We start from the raw sequence: 17,870 nt of genomic DNA on the forward strand, positions 1-17,870 counted from the left end.
CAACATAAGCAGAAATGACAGAGCCTGGCACTAAAGTAAGCTGTAAAAATACCTAGCCTTAAAGATTTGACTCATTCTATAATATACTACCCAAGAAAAAGAAAGCATTGCCTAAAACTCTCCAAATACATAAACAAAAATATTGTTTTTTCATCAACACATTTTTGTTTTGAATTACTCGCAATACTGCAATTCAACAAGACCTCTCTGTGGTTAGCAACAAACAAGTTACTGAGCAATCTACTCTCTTTCTATGTTTTAAGGCCTATATAATCACCGCATTTGCCAATTTTCCAGTTGATAAATAGATAAATATGGTTACTTTAATTTTTAGCATGATATAAGCAATTTATATCTACTTCCTAGAAATAGGTTAAATATTATAAATGCAGAAATAAAATTACTTTCTTACCTACAACAGCTGAAAACTTTTAAAATTATCCACAAGGTTAATAACTTATTTCATTTGTTTAAGTGTATCTTTAAGGACAATTTCTAAAACTTGTTAAGCTATTTGGTTTATAGCTACATCTGGTGGAAGAAGATGGGATTGGTAAGGAGCTTACATAAACACACATTAAAAAAGCCAGCTAGGATTAATTCTAAATCAACAGCTAAACTGCTTTTAACTGTTCCAGTTTGCAAATCTGGTTATTTTTCTTAGGAGCCCATAGCTTTTACCTCCTCAAGCAGAACATGTTCCTTCGTAATACTCACAGCAATAAAAAGAAAAAGCCTTCTGACAAATGTGGACAAATATGGACGGACAGCTTAATCTTAATAAAAACAATCAACACACAAATCTAGCTTGGAAAGGAAAACAAAGTGTAAAAATTATGCTTGATATATCAGTTGTCTACAATGCATTGAAATTGTACATCAGTAGTAAAAAATCCCAGCAGAATTCACGTTAAAGCAATTGATATATTATATATTATAATGACAGCAAGTATATGTTTGATGTATAGTACTTGCAGGTTCTGAGGAAATATCAGGGCCTAATGTATTAGCTGCATATAGTACATACAGACAGTAGGAGGTGAATTTCTGCCTCAAACCTTTATCGCCTGAGACTTCCAAATCCTGAAATATAGCCAATATGCAAACCTGATATTTAGTTAGAAAAAAGGGATCAGGTATTTGCAGCAAGGCAAAAATTTGCATTGTCATAGGAAGCAAAGTTTCTTTTAAAATAGCAGCATGACATTTACATCTACTGACCTTTGCAGTGCTACCATTTCATTTTCAATATTCTAATGATAATGTACAGCAGATGAAAAATAAATCAGGTATCATCTCATCAGAAAATAATTTTATGAAAAAAATGTTTTATCATTTAATAACAAAGCATACACAATCAGGGTTGGTTTTGCTCCCTTTCTTTTCTTGAATACTCACAGCATCTCCCTCCTTGTCTTCCTATTCAGCTTTCTTACTCTATTCTGTGGGAGATCTCACCCACCAGAAACTTTAATAGGAATTTTAATGATGATTCAGACTGGCCACACCAATCTCATACTTTCTCCTTCATTCCTTCTTGTCATCTTCTTCCTCTCTTCTCCCTCTTTCCTTCCCTCCATCCTTCCCTCCCCCTTTCTTTCTCCATCCCTTTTCCCCCTCCGCTCTTCCCCCCACTCCATTCCTTCCCTTCTCCTCCCCCTCCTCTTTCCTTTCTACCCTCTCTTCCCTTCCTTTCTCTGCCCTCCTCCTTCTTCCCTTTCCTCCCTAACTCCCTTCCTTCCCTTCTTTCTTTTCTTCCTTCACTCATTCCAAATTAACTTTTTCAAGTAAAAACTTCATCTTGCCTCATATAACATGTAACACAGCCTTCTCCAGGAAAGACAACCCCACTGTTCTTACTCATGTAGGGTAATTTCTGTGACATTTCTTATATTCAATATCAACCTTATGTTCAAATCTCACCAACAGATCCTCCTTAATTTTAAAGATCTTATCTATTACTTTTGTACAAATGGCCAAAATTCTCATCCTGTTTCATCACCCTCTCTTGACTGACTCCCCAGACTCTCAAACTAATTTCTTTCTACTCCAGTTTCTTCTTTGGTTGCCCAATGAGTCCAAATTATGCCCTGCAATTTGCAAGTTTTGTCCTATCTGCATGCATGCTTTTTACAGTTCCTTCTGCAAGTCCCCTCTTCCCCAGTACCTCATCCCACTATGACAAGTTTCAGCATATTCAATGATGACAGGACTTTAGCTGCTATACCCAGGCAAATTTCTGTTAGAACATGTGTGAACAGCACAAAGTTCAAAGTAGCTTTTTGTCATTCCAAAGGCTCAAGTACTAGTGAAATTTGAGCAGATATTCACAAAATTGTCCAAATGCATACCCTTGGCACAAAACCTACTTTGCTGAAACTTCAAGTCCTTATTCTGAAGTATAAGGGATGGGCTGAGGTAGCACTGATATTCTCTCAGAAAGAATCTTTCCATCTTTTCTTATGCATGAGCAAAGCAATTTCAGGCATCTAGAATAACCAAAGTATCTAGGCTGAAATTTGCCTGAAAAAATGCCTGAAGCAAATACACTGAAACTTATATGTTGAGTAAGTGATTAACACATACTCCCAGATATGCCCTGTTGCATCTCTCCTAGCTCTGTGCTTTATGAGGCAAATTTGCTCTCAGGTTTTTCATGTTTGGAATACCTTTAGAACATTAATCAAACTTCTTGTACATTTGGGGCCTCTTCCTGACTGAGTTGATGGGGCTTACCATTCAACAAATACAAGACATGAATATAGGAAATCATGCATTCCAATACAAAATATCTGATCATGACATAACTAAAAAACTCCATGAAGCTGGTATCATGCAAACTTCACGTAATCAGACAAACCAGTCTTTCCACCTGTATATGTAAGGAGATACTTGTTTCTCGAGGGAGTCAGCAAAGGTAAGATTTGTTCAGTTAACCAACTGAATTTACCTAGAATTCCTGGCAGCTCCTGCACAATGTGATAGATGAGAAGATCCAGGCATTTTGACAGGTATTCACTGCCGCCTTGCTGCTCTTTTCCTGGCATAGTCTTTCTGCTGTCTCTTTCAATATACATCACGAGTCTACATTTAAGCAAGTGCAAAACGTTACCTCTCATAACAAAAAAATTACACTGTATCTCAAAAATACTACTGAACCAGACATTTCTAGTATCTGTGGTTACAATCAAGACAATACATTAGTTTTGGCTCTGTAATTTTTTTGAAATTTTAGACTTTCCCTTTCAAATAAGTAAATTTTAAAAATAACACAAAAGACCGAGTCAAGGAACAAGAGGAAAAAACCCCTTAAGCTACTGTAAGTAAGCACAACTCTACTAGTTTAAATTAATATATGATGCTAACATAAGGACTGAATCCCTCTGCAGACTTAGACTAATTTTAAAATCCACTTTACTTTGAAAAATATGACCAATATACACAATATGAGCAAAAGACTAAAGACATTCATTTTCAAGATTGCAAAAGCAAGAATAATTTAAGTCAATGTAACAAGAGATCAATCTTTCAGTCAAGAAAAATCATACTACAGCTTATCAAAATGTTAGCACTAGTTAGAATAGCCATATTGAAAGAGACAGAAGTCCAAACTAGCCTTACATACTTTCTCTAGAAATCTGGTGCTCAAAATTTCTGAAGACAAACTCAATGCTTACATTCTAACTGGTAAGTGCTGCGTAGCTATGCTGTTCTGCAGAATGACATTTCTCATAGTAAACTATGGTAACTAGTTTATTAGCCATTGGCTAACTTAGAAGAGATTGCTTTAATAATACACCTGTAGCAAAATGCTTCAGGCAGCATTTTTAAATGCTCATTTGAATAGACAGAAGGACCAGACTTCCCTTTAGGGGCATAATATTGACATCTTTGTTTCACATTCAAAATCCCTGGGGGTCCTGTGCAAAGAATCATCAGCCACTGGTGACTGAAATCCATGCTCTGGATTTAAAAAATGTACTTCAGTACTAATTTTTTTTTTAAAATACCCTTGTTATAATCAATGCTGTTTTATAGAAGTATGAAAATAACTTATTTAAACTGCCTTAGGTGTACATAACAAAACTGCAGGACTCACCAACACAAAATTTTATCCTAGGACGTGTGTATTTCCATCAAAAAGCCAATTTATTCAATAAAATAAAAACTATCTGTTGTGGTTTAACCCCAGCCAGCAACTAAGCACCACGCAGCCGCTCACTCACTGCCCCCCCACCCAGTGGGATGGGGGAGAAAAACAGGAAAAGAAGTAAAACTCATGGGTTGAGATAAGAACGGTTTAATAGAACAGAAAAGAAGAAACTAACAACGATGATGATAACACTAATAAAATGACAACAGCAATAATAAAAAGATTGGAATGTACAAATGATGCGCAGGGCAATTGCTCACCACCCACCGACCGACACCCAGCCAGTCCCAGAGCAGCGATTCCCCGCCCCCCCTTCCCAGTTCCTAAACTAGATGGGACATCCCATGGTATGGAATACCCTGTTGGCCACTTTGGGTGAGGTGCCCTGGCTCTGTCCTGTGCCAACTTCTTATGCCCCTCCAGCTCTCTTGCTGGCTGGGCATGAGAAGCTGAAAAATCCTTGACTTAGTCTAAACACTACTTAGCAACAACTAAACACATCAGTGTTATCAACATTCTTCGCATACTGAACTCAAAACATAGCACATCAGCTACTAGGAAAACAGTTAACTCTATCCCAGCTGAAACCAGGACACTACCTAAGAATGTATTTTACAGCATTATGTCTCTAAACAATGCATGATTGCTATGGAATACTGCAACTCGCCTTCTCCTTGCTGAACTGTGCTACAAAGATAGAGATAAATGAAAAGACCCATTCAGTAACTACCTTTCACCTCTGCAATAGCCTGGATGCAACAATTTCAGCTGCACTTCGCAGAGACTATGGGGACATCTTTTATTTTTCTTGCAGTCTCTGGAAACTGTATTAAGTTACAAGGAATTTTGATTTGCCTGGTAGAATATAACTACTTAAAAATCTGACATTACACTTCAAATAGAATTTTCCTTAAAAAAAAGCTTTAAGGTTTTTTAATATACAAAAATTGAATGTTTTAAATTAAAATGGTGTAAAGCCCTCTAGCCTTTCCAGACAACCAAGTAATTTTTACTCAAAAACTGTTTAACTTCAAACAAAAATGACAAAAGATCAGAGTTTTCTAAAAGAAAAAAAACCATGCAAACACTTCTGTGATTTAACAATCATCTGATTCTATATGGAAATATGTTTAGATCTGTTTAAGTTTTACTTAAAATAGGCTTAATAGACTTCAACATGAGTGGTTTTGTTGCTGGGGGGAAAGGAGTTAATTTTTTAAAAGCATGTTCTATTAGTTAATCACTTTTGAGAAGCATACAAAGTATGTTCATTTATTCTGGGAGAGGAAAGTACAAAGTTTACATAAACTCATGAGTTCTCTCTTTTTGTGTTGTCCTTCCCATCGCAAAATCATCGTAGAATGGTTTGGGTTGGAAAGGACCTTAAAGATCATCTAGTTCCAACCCCCCTGCGATAGGCAAGGACACCTTCCACTAGACCAGGTTGCTCAAAGCCCCATCCAACCTGGCCTTGAACAATTCCAGGGATAGGGCATCTACAACCTCTCTGGGCAACCTGTTCTAATGCCTCACCACCATCACAGTGAAGAGCTTCTAAATCTACCGTCTTTCAGTTTAAAGCCATTACCCCTTGTCCTATCACTACATGTCCTTGTAAAAAGTCCCTCCCCAGCTTTCTTGTAGGTCCCCTTTCAGTACTGGAAGGCTGCTATAAGGTCTCCCCAGAGCCTTCTCTTCTCCAGGCTCAACAACCCCAACTCTCTCAGCCTGTCTTCACAACAGAGGTGCTCCAGCAATCTGATCATCTTCATGGGCCTCCTCCGGAGTCACTCCAACAGGTCCACATCCTTCTTATGTTGGGGGCCCCAGAGCTGAACACAGTACTCCAGCTGGGGTCTCACAAGGGTGGAGTAGAGGGGGAGAATCACCTCCCTTGACCTGCTGGTCACACTTCTTTCAATGCAGCCCAGGATACAGTTGGCTTTCTGGGCTGCGAATGCACATTGCCAGGTCATGTTATGCTTCTTGTCAACCAACATCCCCAAGTCCTTCTCCACAGGGCTGCTCTCAATCCACTCATTGTCCAGCCTGTATTTGTGCTTGGGATTGCCCCGACCAGTCACCACTGCTCTCCACTCAGACATCGAGCCATTGACCGCAACTCTTTGAGTGCAACCATCCGGCCAATTCCTTATCCACCAAGTGGTCCACCCATCAAATCCATGTCTCTCCAATTTAGAGACAAGGATGTTGTGTGGGACAGTATCAAATACTTTGCACAAGTCCAGGTAGATGATGTCATTTGCTCTTACCTTACCCACCAAAGCTGTAACACTGTTGTAGGCCACTAAATTTGTCAGGCATGATTTACCCTTAGTGAAGCCATGTTGGCTGTCACCAATCACCTCCTTATTTTCCATGTGCTAGCATAGTTTCCAGGAGGATCTGCTCCATGATCTTGCCAGGCACAGAGGGGAGACTGACTGGCCTGTAGTTCCCTGGGTCTTCCTTTTTTCCCTTTTCAAAAATAGGGGCTATGTTCCCCCTTTTCCAGTCAGTGGGAACTTCCCCAGAATGCCACAACTTCTCAAATATGATGTATAGTGGCTAGCCACTTCATTCGCCAGTTCCCTCAGGACCCACAGATCCATCCCATCACATCCCATTGACTTGTGCAACTTCAGGTTCCTTAGTCTCGAGCCTGATCTTCTCCTACAGTGGGCAGTTCCTCATTCTTCCAATCCCTGCCTTTACCTTCTGCAATTTGGGCGGCATGGCTGGAGCACTTGCCGGGGAAGACTGAGGCAAAAGTCATTGAGTACCTCAGCCTTCTCCACACACCGGGTAACCAGGTCTCCCGTTTCCTTCCAGAGAGGACCCACATTTTCCCTAGTCTTCCTTTTATCACCAACGTACCTGTAGAAGATTTTCTGGTTGCCTTTGATGGCCCTGGCCAGATTTAATTCTGTCAGGGCTTTAGCTTTCCTAACCTGATCGGCAATTTCTCTGTATTCCTCCCAGGCTACTGTCCTTGCTTCCACCCTCTGTAGGCTTCCTTTTTGTTTGAGTTTGTCCAGAAGCTCCTTGACAGAATTCTTCTGAAATTGTCTTTCACATAAAGATTTTCTAAAAATATGCACAACTGTTTTTTCCCCAGTAGTACTGTTCAGCTAAACATTGTCTTCAGAAAATTGTACACATCCATATATAGGCAGGAAAGCATTAATATCTCTATTTTCATTTGACAAATTCCTCAGTCATATGTAGAACAATTCATCAGTTACCTTTATTCCCTGAAGAATCTCAGTGTTCTCTCTAATGGGCAAAACTAAGCCTATGGAAACACATTTATTCAATTCATATGATGCATATGTTTGTCTTGCACTCAACAATACATGAAAAAATATGTATGTGTTACTATAAGTAAGTTAAATACAATGAGGAATAAACTGCTGTCAATGAAGCCAGGTTTGATTTTTTTAAAATTTCTTCAAGTACCTATATTGCATGATAAGGCCATCAGTGAGCTTTTACACAAAAAAACCAACCCAAGTTTTCTCAGAAAAGATGTGAAGAGTAGAGCAAAAAAGGGAGAATTTGCAGAGAGTTAACAGCTCTGAGTAGTAGGAATGTGAATGAGATCTACTACTTAAAAAGAATAAGGACTGTTCATTTATAAAGATGATAAACATGAAAAAAGAGAAGATTTAGTCAAAATTCAGAAAATTGAGCAGAGACATGGTAGGACATGGTCTTCAAATATACAGAAATCACTGTAAAATGAAAGAGACTACATTGTTTTCTGTGGTAACCTGTAGAATTGAAATTTCAATGAGAAAACAAAAAGAATTTTGTGGTGTTAGGAATAGCTAACAATTAGAACAGCTGTCAAAAAGAGGGCATGGAATACCCACCAATTTCTACCAATCACTAAAAATTATTTCTCAAGCATAACAGACCATGACCTGGATCAGAAGGGTAGATTCTGCAACCTCTCAAGGCCTCTTTAAAAACTGTTTTCTAAAATTCATTCATTCCCTTCTACCAGTAACATTTACCCTCAACATACTTAAAATCAGCTTTAGATATCAGTAAGGTTCAGCTACAACTTTACCAGCGTCTCAACAGGGGGAAAAATGCATGCAGCTACCAGATGACTGAGACTAAAACCAGGAGGTCTCTCACTAGCAGTCTTCTCCCTTCAGTTCACTAAGTTCACAGAGAATGAGAGACCTCCAAGGAACTAAAGAATGTCTTGCATGCTCTGAGGACATATACAGTCCATTTACCCCAACAATTCAAGGACCTGTTTTAAGTCAAACTCTGGTAACAGAAAAGGATGAAGAGATTTTTAAAGGATGTTTAATATATATTGTTTATTTTACAGAGATTCAACACTGGATGGCAGAACATGCTAACAAGAAGGGTGAATCCCTATTTCTCCCCTTCTGCACCTTTTTTTTTTTTTTAGTTTCATACAGGCTTGCTGGGTTTTTTTTCCTGAAATCACTGACTTGTGTAATTGTTCCCTCCTGCCTTCCATTTCCATGTTTTCCCATTTAACTGAGCACCAAACTTTCCTGTTCTTTTTCTTACTATTTTTCTAGGCCAATCTTAGGTGTGTAAGGCCAACAGGCTATGCTAAATGTGAGATTGTAATAGGTCTCCAGGTTAAGCTTTTCCTTTGAGGGCATATACAATATGGCAGGTGGAGACAGATAACAGAGAAAGATTTTACTCAGAAATTATGCTCTTGTGCATAGTTAGGCTTTTGCAGACTGAAAGTCTGTCAGGAATACTACCCTGTCTTTCCATAAGTGTCCATCTCTGCAGACAGTAGAAAAGAGTTTTAAATAAATTCTTTAGGGAGGAAGTTCAATCACCAGGGCAGTTTCTATTCACCTAGGAAATTCTCTGAAACCATTTAGATCCAGAAAGAACAATTCAGTGAGACTAATCAGAAATTACTACTAGTTCAGAAAAGGGTGAAATTATAAGTCTCAACAAAACTTCAGGTTGTATACCTCCACTCATTAACAGGTAGCCTGCCTCTGCAAATCATGGAGAAAACAAGGAGACCAGAAAACTCAGGGTGATTAGCAAAAGAAATTAATTTGCATATTGTAAGCAAACGAGTGCTATTTCGGCCTAAAAGGTCTCATATCTTCTCTAGCTGTATCATATGTGGAAGAACAAAAGGTATGGAATGGACTACCATGAGACAAGTAGAAAAAAGAATAACAGGTGAGTTGTATCAATGTTGTGTGAGAAAAAATTCACTTCAAAATTACATTTGATATTACATATAAATGCTTTTCATCCACAGAAGTCAAAATCTCAAAGTACTTTGGAAATTCCTAGTGGAATTTCCCCAGTGACATCCATTGTCAAGTTCTTGAATTACACACTCCCCCCACAACTAATTTCATAATTTAAAAATATTCTATGACAGATTCAGAGAATTTGGTTTAAAAACCAAAATCTCTGCAAAGGTATGTATAATTTGGATTACTAAACTAAAACTAAACAAAAGCCTTTTCTAATGCCAAACTGAACAAGATTTAACTTGAAGCAGTAGAGATATATGCAGTGCTGCCATGAAACAATTATTACTGTTTTATTATCTGCATCATATCCTTTAACGGATGCATACTGAAAAATTGCCTTGTATTGATTATCTTTATCATAAACAGATTTTATAATCTAAAGCAATATAAATCCTGTTAAAGGCATTAGCTGCAACTGCTAAAGACAATAAGTAAAATTGCTAAAGACAATAAGTAAAAACTATGTACATTTTACTACATACTCTTTGTATTTCTCAAATCAAACACCTTCATAAAGAGAATTTGAGTATATCAAACATTTTCAATAGTTAGCCAACTGATTACTGCTTACTGTACTAGCAAATTTGAATTTATGAGTCTTAATTTTGAAGTAAGTTTTCTGTCACAGAACTGGAGACATTTAACTAAAATACTCCAACAGATATTCAACAGTATAAGCCTAAGAATATCCACTATCTCTACTGGACTCAAAATTCTTCCAGAGTTCAGGTTTTAGTCTACATGTTCTATGCTGTCAAAAGACACACTGTTCACAGAAGAACAATTATGAAGTAAACATAACTAATTTTTAAAAAAAAAAATGTTTATCAATTCAATAAAGTTGCTATAAGCTTGCTTATTGTTTTACATAATGTGTTATATTACGTATTGGTCCCTAATCAGCTCGCTCTGGAGCATCACAATAAAACAGCAGCATAAAGCCAAAATTTACAATACAAAATAACATACCAAATTCACAACACGTTCTCTTCAGAAAGGCTGCTCATTGGAAAGCATTATAAAAAAAGAGATCAAATTGTTGATCAAAATTGTTAAAGTTCTTCTTCACAAAATAGCTCAGGCAGTGTTTCTGGTTTGTGTGGCAGGGTTTTGGTAGTGGGGGAGGGGCTGCAGGGGTGGCTCCTGTGAGAAGCTGCTGGAAGCTTCGCCAGCTCCAAGTCAGACCCCCAGCTGGCCAAGGCCGACCCCATCAGCACCTCTGGGAGAACAGATTTAAGAGGGGAAACCTGTAGCCGGGGAGGAGCTGGGAATGTGAGAGAAACCCCTGAGCAGACAGCAAGGTCAGTGAAGAAGGAGGGGGAGAAGGGGCGCTGAAGGAGGTGAAAGGACCCATGCTGGAGCAGTTCATGAAGGACTGCAGCCTGTGGGAGGGACCCCACGCTAGGGAAGTTCATGGAGGACTGTCTTCCATGGGAGGGACCCCACGCTGGAGCAGGGGATGGGTGAGGAGTCCTCCCCCTGAGGAGGAAGGAGCAGCAGAGACAAGGTGTGGCGAACTGTCCCCAACCCCCTTTCCCTGTCCCCCTGCACCGCTGGGGGTGACGAGATGGAGAAAATCGGGAGTGGAGTTAAGCCAGGAAGGAGGGAGGGGTGGGGGGAAGGTGTTCCAAGGTTTTGTTTTACTTCTCATTATCCTGATTTTATTGGTAACAAATTAAATTCATTTGGTTTTTTTTCCCCCAAGTTGAGTCTGTTTTTTGCCCGTGACCATAACTGGCGAGTGATCCCTCCCTGTCCTTGTCTCAACCCACGAGCTTTTAATATTTTCTGAGCGAGCGGCCTTGTGGTGCTTTGTTGCCGGCTGGGCTTAAACCATGACAGGTATAAATAAATAAATAGTAACTGTCAGTACAGGACTTCTGTCAGACATCTCTCTAAACACACAGCTCAGTCCTATGTGCTATAACAAGCATATGAATAGCAGCAGCCATTAAAAATGTAACCATTCAAAAAGTCACTTACAAATCATTAGAGACATTTTACAGTAACCAGAACACATTACCTGATAAAACATTTCTGGAAGTATAGAAAGATACACATGAAAAAGAAATTTGGCTTCAGTACTTACTCTCTATGACCTACAAAAATTGGGGTATCTACAGATTTGTATGTGAGTGGAGGGGTATATAATGATAGCACTCCACAAGATGTCCTGTCACAATGGCTTCATGGTGTAACTCACCTGCTCCTTCCAATCCAGTCTTCAGCTCCAATGCTTAATTCTTCTCAAACATCAATATAAGATCAGAAGTTTTACTTGCTGTAAATGTAGTTAGATTTACAGCTACCCACAGGCCTCATCCTAAACCCCACATAAATTCTTCCATATTACTTCTCCAATCACCACCAAAACATGGTGACAATTTACATTCTAACAGAATCTGATTTTCTCTTGTCTGATATGGGAATGGTTTTATGCCACCAGAAGACAAAAATTAAAATAACTATTCCACTGTGAAACAAATATAATTTTAAAGCAGTCATTTCTTGCAAGGTATTTTAAAACATAGAAGCAAAATATTTCATGTAAAAGTCACAGGAATTCAGTGGTCATTATATAAATCACTCCAACAACATGTACAGCCAAGAAATACTGTTTTACCTTGCACATGCCTACCCTGAAAAGACTATGGATTATACTACAACCCAAGATGAGGAAGGCACGACAGACCTTCTTATTTTGCTTTCCCACCAGAGCAACAACTCACTGTTGCAGTATTTGTTTTGCCCTACCCAAAGCAAAATCTGCTGCTTCCTAATGCTCACTGGGACTATATATTGCTTTAAAAGACAGACTCTCCCTGTAAGACAGTGTTTCCCCTTGTGTGTAATCATCACCTAATGACCCTAGACAAAAGACAATACTCTTTTCTTGATATTCTCATGAACAAAAGGATTCATATTACACAGAAAATAGTTCACTCCTATAACACTGGCTCAGAAACACCACACATTTTAAAGTATTTCAGGTACGGCTTTGAAAATAAACATTACATCTCTAATTATTTTCCATTATCACCTTACCTTGCTTGACAACTGAGTAGCAACATCTCCCTGTTATTAATTAAAACTTGTAGCAGGACCAGAAAGGCTTTTGCTCGAATAAAAGTTGAAGGACTTTCAAGTAAACGAGTAATTGTAGTCACAAAATCCTTGGTGGAATTAAACACAAATATGTTAATACCATTTTATGGAAAAAGGTTACTTGCATCGTATTATAACACTGTATACATTTAAAATTTGCTCATTTTCATGCGCATTAGGTATTAGTAAGGTACTTTTCATGTCACTTATAGCAAACAAAAAAAAACCCAAACAACCCTCCATAAAACACTACTAAATAAATTCTCTCCAAGATAGACTGGCTCAGTGCAAAGCTGCTTTATACATCTTCTCAAGAGCTGCAACAAGTAAACGCTACCTAATGTACTATCTCCAAAATGGTACAAAATGAGATACAAAATACAATAGAACTTACATTTTAAAATGTTTTACCGTAAGGATAAACATAGGATATTTTAATATATTTCTTTTAAAAGAAGACTGAATGATTTTCAGAATACATAAATATTTCAGCATAAATATGATTAAACATTTACCTATTAATCCCCTTACATGCAGGAAGATTAAAAACAACACATTTGTTGGATACAATCATGTCTACATCAGACCCTAATTTATACAACAGATGCTCCAAATAGATGGCAAGGCTGTTTCTACCTTCTCTGATTGTTCTTATCTAAACTAAATTTATTTTGGATTCATAAAGTGAACACCTTTTCAAGGAACAACCCTAATTAGGACTTGGAAAGAAAGAAAAACAATAAACTGCAAGCAGTAAGGAGCCATGACTTTCCTAATCCACTGACCATTCTCCATTCCTATGATAAAGTCAATTTATAAGATGCTAAGATCCTTGCTAACTCTCTCCTTCCCATAAATGCAGATGAAAGAATAATTTTAAAAGTTTAGGGAGAAATGAAGAATAACCACAAAATATTTCCTTTCAAAAGTTTAACAATGGTTAACTGACTGGATTCTGAAATCACAGCTTGCTTCTATTTCTCTTTCTCTCTATTTTGCCCTGTATATTGAAAGGATTTTTTTCTCTAGTTTCTGGAATGTGGCCTGACACATGGGAAGATGTGAAATTCATGTGTACTGCCTTAGCCTCCAAAGGAATAAAGCTGAGAATCAGTGGAAGGAAAAAAAAAGATCTCATATTATGAATAACAGAATTAGGTAGTATGAGTTGTAAAAAGCGTAAGATGAGGATCATTTATGCTCTGTCCAACGATATGTTGTAACTCCTGAGGAACCAAAGGAGAAAAAAGAAAAAGAATTTAAAAAAAAAAGACAAAAAACCATAGGGAGTATCCTTTACCTTCGAGGAATAAAAATACCTGCTATTCATCCGTATTCTTCTATAAAGACCAATTGGGCTATTTGGTAAAAAAAAACCAAAACCAAAACCAATCCATCTTCAAAGATGACCTTGCTGGCAGCAGCGATGGTATTTTTGGATCAGCTCTTGATCAGAATGCCTTGTTCTGAAAACACAAATGCCACTTCAAATCGCTCTCTCAAAAAAAAACCCCAACCCTAAAAAAGTCAGAATTAAAAACTGAGCCAGAATTTACAAACTGAATCAATTGGCTTTATCCAAGAATGAGACTAGGCACAAATGGCCTCATCAACAGAAACTACCTTCAAACATTTGAGCTGGATTCTCAAGGGAGTGACGCTACAGGATAAAGAGGTGCATAGTGTATGCCTGCATATTGTGTACAAAGTTTAAAATCCTGCTGTGTGACGCACATTTAACATACCAAGTATTATTCAAATTCTGTCTTTTGCCGACAGAATAACTGAACAGCAACTTCGTTGTCATAAAACTGAAAAACACTGAATGTAATTTATCAGAGCCAGTCTTTGCAACAATTAAATATACCTCTCTACAGAGACTGGAAAAAGAAGAAGAGTGTGAGAATTGGCCAACAAACCACCAGATTTTACTCTGGTACCATTTTAACACTGTCTTCAAAAGCAGTCAGCATAGACAGTAACTGCAGAAATCCCAGAAAAAACAAACTGTCATTAATTATTCTAGAACTGTTTTGCTGTATTTCTGCCATTTATTTCATAAATAGAAGAGTTCCTCAATCTTGTGGTTAATAAGCATAAGCTGTGTAAAGTTTCCTGCTTTAAACACTTCAACAGCTGATGGAACACGCTCGACTTGTAGCTCCTCCAGCATGAAAGTTCCTCCAGCAGTAAAGTCTTTAAATTAAAATCTACTACAAGCAAAGGTTGAAATTTTAATAAAGTGGGGTTTTGTGGGGTTTGGGGCTTTTTTTATGAAATTACTCAAAACCACCAAAAAAAGTTTTGATGTTAAGAAACCCCATAAAGCCTCAGACTTAGTGAAAGAATATATATAATGCAACACTGCCTGCTAACATAAATGGACATGATAGACTAAGCACAGGGACACCATGACAAAGACACATGCAACTGCAAGCCAAAGCACATCTAGCTATTTTTAGCCCTCATGCTCTGGAAATCAAGAATATTTCAATGCTACATGTAGGGGTTACCATGGGTTACGACAATAATGTCAATTAAAATCAGTTACATCAGACTTATCTGGGAATGTTCTAATAATCTGTCTTAAGAAATAAATGTGACACTTTGGAATTTGCTTTTTTCGCTGGTCTGAGGACTGCAGAACAGCAAGTGAAGCTCATTTTTGCTGACCTGCAGAACTCAATATAACAGAAGAGCTGAAAATTGCTGAAATACCTTCTAGTACATTATTAATTGTTTCACCATTATATTGTTCTTCCCTCCCCTGCAACTATTTGATGTATCCATGGAGACTCTGCAGGGTAAGGACACTCTTTTCATTGCAAGTGAACACACTGTTGACTGCAACGAGATCATGATTTTACATTGGATACTCTTAGTAATACTGTAAAGCAAGTTTAAAACAAATCACAAAAGGCAATGATGTTTCCAATTGGCTACACAAGGGGAAAACAGTTAGACCACTATCTCACTATACAAGAACTGAAGTTGCAATAGCAGTCATTTGTTGTATTGTTGTGTATTTTCAAATTCCCTTTCTATGCATTGCAAATGCCTCCATATTAAGTTAAAAGTTACAAAGATTTTGTTAAAGACGTTCATATCTTTTTATTAATTCATACTGATATTGACAAAACCATCAACATCAGAGGTAGCTACTTGTCCACATTCAGGTAAAAGACAAAGAACTGAAAAAAGTAACTGAAATACAAGGACAATGTTTATAACGCATTTATAATGCTTTTTTTTCAGTGCCATAATTGGATATCACCAAGATAAAAAGAGACTAGGGCCAATGGTGCAGGGAAGCGAAGAAACAATGCAGTTGTGACAATGTATTGCTGTAACTACATGAATAATTTTAATTATTAGCACTTGAGAAAAAAACAAATAAAAACCACCGCACCCCATTATCTGATCTCTGGAAGAATCTAACTGCATTCAAAAAGTTATATGACTGGTTTTTACTCATTCAAAGGTGAATCTTGACAGCCAGATGAAAGTAATTAGCAATGGTTTTTTTATCTACTGCTATAGTGTGTCAAAGATCTTTGAGTTCTTTCTCCACACTTTATTTTAAAACATCATTTCAGCTTTTTTTGTTTCCAAGACAAGACACTAAAATAGAAAGGCTCTGTATCAGAGATGGACAAAAACCAGTCCCTTTTAGCTATTGTAGTTCTCTGAAGATTTATACTAGTGTAGATGACCACAGAACTGCATTTCTCCTTTGTCTCCTGGCTTTTATTTTATAACTGGTTTTATCCCTATTCTTGAAGGGAGTAAAAAACAAGGGCAGCCTTAAGTCTTGTAAGCTAAAGGAGTTTCCAGATAGCATGTACAAAACTAAATGATCTCCATCTTGAATTTATATCTTTAAGCATCTTCTAATATGTTGGTCTGCAGCTGTATTAAAAAGATAGTCAAAACGTCATCACTACTTTCTGCATAACATTGAGGTCCTTCTGCCTCTTAATCTATAGTGTACAAGAATTCTACAGAAGGCAAAATACTTTGTAAGCCAACACTACCCACTTGTTTTTTATTTTCCCTTCTCTCATTAAGGTAGACTTGGGTCTCGTGCTCATGGAATATTGAAAAGTATATGGATTATTAAAATTCAGTTTTCAGCAATAAAATATTATTACTCCATGTAATGTGATAGTACCTGGCAGTTCAATTCAGGAGCAGGATTATATTTTTAGATCCTATTCAAGAAAAATAGAAATCTAGTTTCTGCTTCCAAAATCCTACATTCTAATTTGAGCAAAATAGACATCCTGTGAGATACAGATTTATCTGAGCTGTAAGGCAGATACAATTACCAAATGTGGGCACATGCAGTAGAACTACACCCGCTTTACCAGTTTTTAAAGTACCATGATTTTTCAGTTACAGCTTTGGGTACTACTCCCAATTCTATCATTAGTTTGATATATGCTGTTAAAAGAATGTCTATATTTGTCTACATTTCAATTTCTAATCTGCAAAATTGCAACACTTGTTCACAAAACACCTATGACAATTCATTAATAATTAAGCAGCAATTGTAAACCCACAATGTTTCAGCCATTACTATACTGCGTGCCAACAAAATACTTTTTATTTTCCTATAACTAATTGGAGACCTTCAGAGTTTAATACTTCTATAATGTCAAAAATTTGATTAAAAGGGTTCATAAGAACTGCAGTATCAGAAAGGGAGTCCTTTTAGCAATATAAGTCCTATATAAAGGAGAAATTCTTCACAGAACACCTCATGCTGTAGCCATATGCTTGCTACACATTGCATTCTTTCGCTGAATGTTCAAGTGAATATTTTTTGAACATACTTCTCTGACTATACCACCAACTCACAGTAATATGCATTATTAGAAACTGCGACATTACCAGACAATTTGCCACCTGTTAGTACTGTTGTAGTGGAATCTGTGGAAAGCTTAAGGCCAGCTGACACGCGTTTATAAAAACACATTGGCAATTCTGACAAGGCACAAAAATGACTTTTAGGAAGAGAATGAGTAATTTCAGGCTGCAAAAAGAGATGGGTGGAAAACAATAGATTCTTTTTTAATTTAACATTGTTAAAACTATGTGTAGAGAAACCAAATTAGTCTCTCTCAACTAAAGCCTAATAGATTGTTATAGTCAAGATGACTGTCAGTTTACAGCATACATTACAACAGAGTATCTGATGAAAACACAAGCTAAAGTTCCTATTTTCTTTGTGATTTTTATCCTTTCCAAGCAGAGAAGGATTACTTTTGTTTATGAATTGTGCAGACTTACTGCCAAAAAAATAAACATGATTTCTCTAAACA

The 17,870-nt window shown here is 37.3% G+C and overlaps 1 protein-coding gene across 1 annotated transcript in view; it reads right to left on the reverse strand.

Annotated features, from left to right (window-relative positions):
- ULK4 (unc-51 like kinase 4) overlaps nt 1-17,870 on the reverse strand; it is a 266,896-nt gene that overhangs the window by 164,237 nt on the left and 84,789 nt on the right. Inside the window, exons 22-23 of the mRNA XM_075055583.1 lie at nt 12,487-12,614; nt 2,951-3,084 (exon numbers count right to left, since the gene is read on the reverse strand). Of these exons, the coding sequence (XP_074911684.1) occupies nt 2,951-3,084; nt 12,487-12,614 (262 nt within the window). The remainder of the gene's footprint in view (nt 1-2,950; nt 3,085-12,486; nt 12,615-17,870) is intronic.

The sequence above is a fragment of the Buteo buteo genome, chromosome 2 (genome assembly GCF_964188355.1).
Source record: "Buteo buteo chromosome 2, bButBut1.hap1.1, whole genome shotgun sequence".
NCBI classification, from domain to species: domain Eukaryota; kingdom Metazoa; phylum Chordata; class Aves; order Accipitriformes; family Accipitridae; genus Buteo; species Buteo buteo.